We start from the raw sequence: 1,459 nt of genomic DNA, 5'->3' as shown, positions 1-1,459 counted from the left end.
ATATTATTATTGGAAAAGACCCGATGAAAGCCGGAGATTCTCTTTGGCACTTGCGAGCTTTCCCCATTTTTTATCTTCCTGCATGTTTTTCTCATGCTTGCAGTGGAACCAGAAGTCAAGTATGTGGGGAACATGCATGGCAACGAGGTGCTAGGCCGTGAGTTGCTGCTGCAGCTGTCGGAGTTCCTGTGCGAAGAGTTCCGGAATGGGAACCAGCGCATTGTCCAGCTGGTGGAGAGCACGCGCATTCATATCATGCCTTCCATGAACCCAGATGGCTATGAGGTGGCCGCTGCCCAGGTACTGAGCCATGCAGAGAATAAAGCCATCTTAAGGGATAAAGTAAAAACCAGTAGACAATGTGTCTTCTCTCTGGCCCATTGTCAATGTCACTAGGTAATAGAGAAGAAACCAATAGAAATACAATAAAGTATGAAGACTTGGGTTCAGTCCTTTGGCACTCTATGCAATGAATGTAGGCTCTCTCTGAGCTTCCTTTCCAGGTGATGTCCAGGTGATCTCAACACCTTTCCAGTTGACCTCCCTTTGATTGGGAGGATCAATGAGGCAACACTTTGTAAAGGAAAATAATATATAGGCATGAAGGGATATGACAAAATAGACCTCCTTCCCTGAACTTTTAGCTTCAAACCCTAAATACTCTACACGTTCCCACAAGACACTTACATTTGCATTTGGGGGGTTGGGAATCAGGGAGATCAAGCTTTTCCCAGAATTGCAGGGTGAGGGGTTAATTCAAGATTCTTCATACTTTATTATATTTCTGTAGGTTTTTTCCCTCTTAAGTATTGTACTCAGCTTTTTAAAATTCTTTATTTTAGAGTTACATTTGCAGGGGAGAGATAAGAAAAATAAATGTCTGTGGGCTTTTACTTTATTTCCTAACATAAATTCAAAATGTCAGTGTGCTTAACTTTAAAGCAGTGATCATTTTGTGGTTGTGTATTAGAATCTTAAGTGAAGATTTTTGAAATACAGGTTCCCAAATCTCCCCACCCCTGTTTCTTGACCTACTGAATTAGAATTTTCAAGGGTGAAGCTAGGCATTTGTCTTACACAATGAATATGTTCCTTTAAAAACTATGTTTAAACCTGATTTGTCTGTTTATTTTGGGGGGGTTGTAAATTAAAGAGTTTTTTAAATTTAAAAAAATATATATTTGGAGTAGTCTTGATAATTTTTTCATTTTTAAGACTAGACTTCACTACTGTATTTAAATTTTTTTTATTTTATTGTGATAAGAACATTCAAGATGAGACCTACCCTGTTAACAAAATTTTAAGTAAACAATACATTATTGTTGACAAGAGGTACAGTGTTGTACAGCAGATCTCCAAAACTTATCCATTTTGCTCAGCTGAAACGTTATGCCCCTTGTTTAGCAATCCCCATTTCTCCCTTCCCACAGCCCCAGGCAACCACCTTTCACTTCCTATT

At 38.9% G+C, this 1,459-nt stretch overlaps 1 protein-coding gene across 2 annotated transcripts in view; it reads left to right on the top strand.

Moving 5' to 3' along the window:
* CPN1 (carboxypeptidase N subunit 1) overlaps positions 1–1,459 on the top strand; it is a 29,443-nt gene that overhangs the window by 4,246 nt on the left and 23,738 nt on the right. For both annotated transcript variants that reach the window (XM_019636255.1, XM_019636253.1), the window contains exon 2: positions 104–300. In XM_019636255.1, coding sequence (XP_019491800.1) covers positions 104–300 — 197 coding nt within the window. The remainder of the gene's footprint in view (positions 1–103; positions 301–1,459) is intronic.

This window comes from Hipposideros armiger, unplaced genomic scaffold (assembly GCF_001890085.2).
Source record: "Hipposideros armiger isolate ML-2016 unplaced genomic scaffold, ASM189008v1 scaffold_28, whole genome shotgun sequence".
NCBI lineage: Eukaryota > Metazoa > Chordata > Mammalia > Chiroptera > Hipposideridae > Hipposideros > Hipposideros armiger.
Note: the sequence above shows the minus strand (reverse complement) of the source record. Positions and strands in the feature narration are given on the sequence as shown.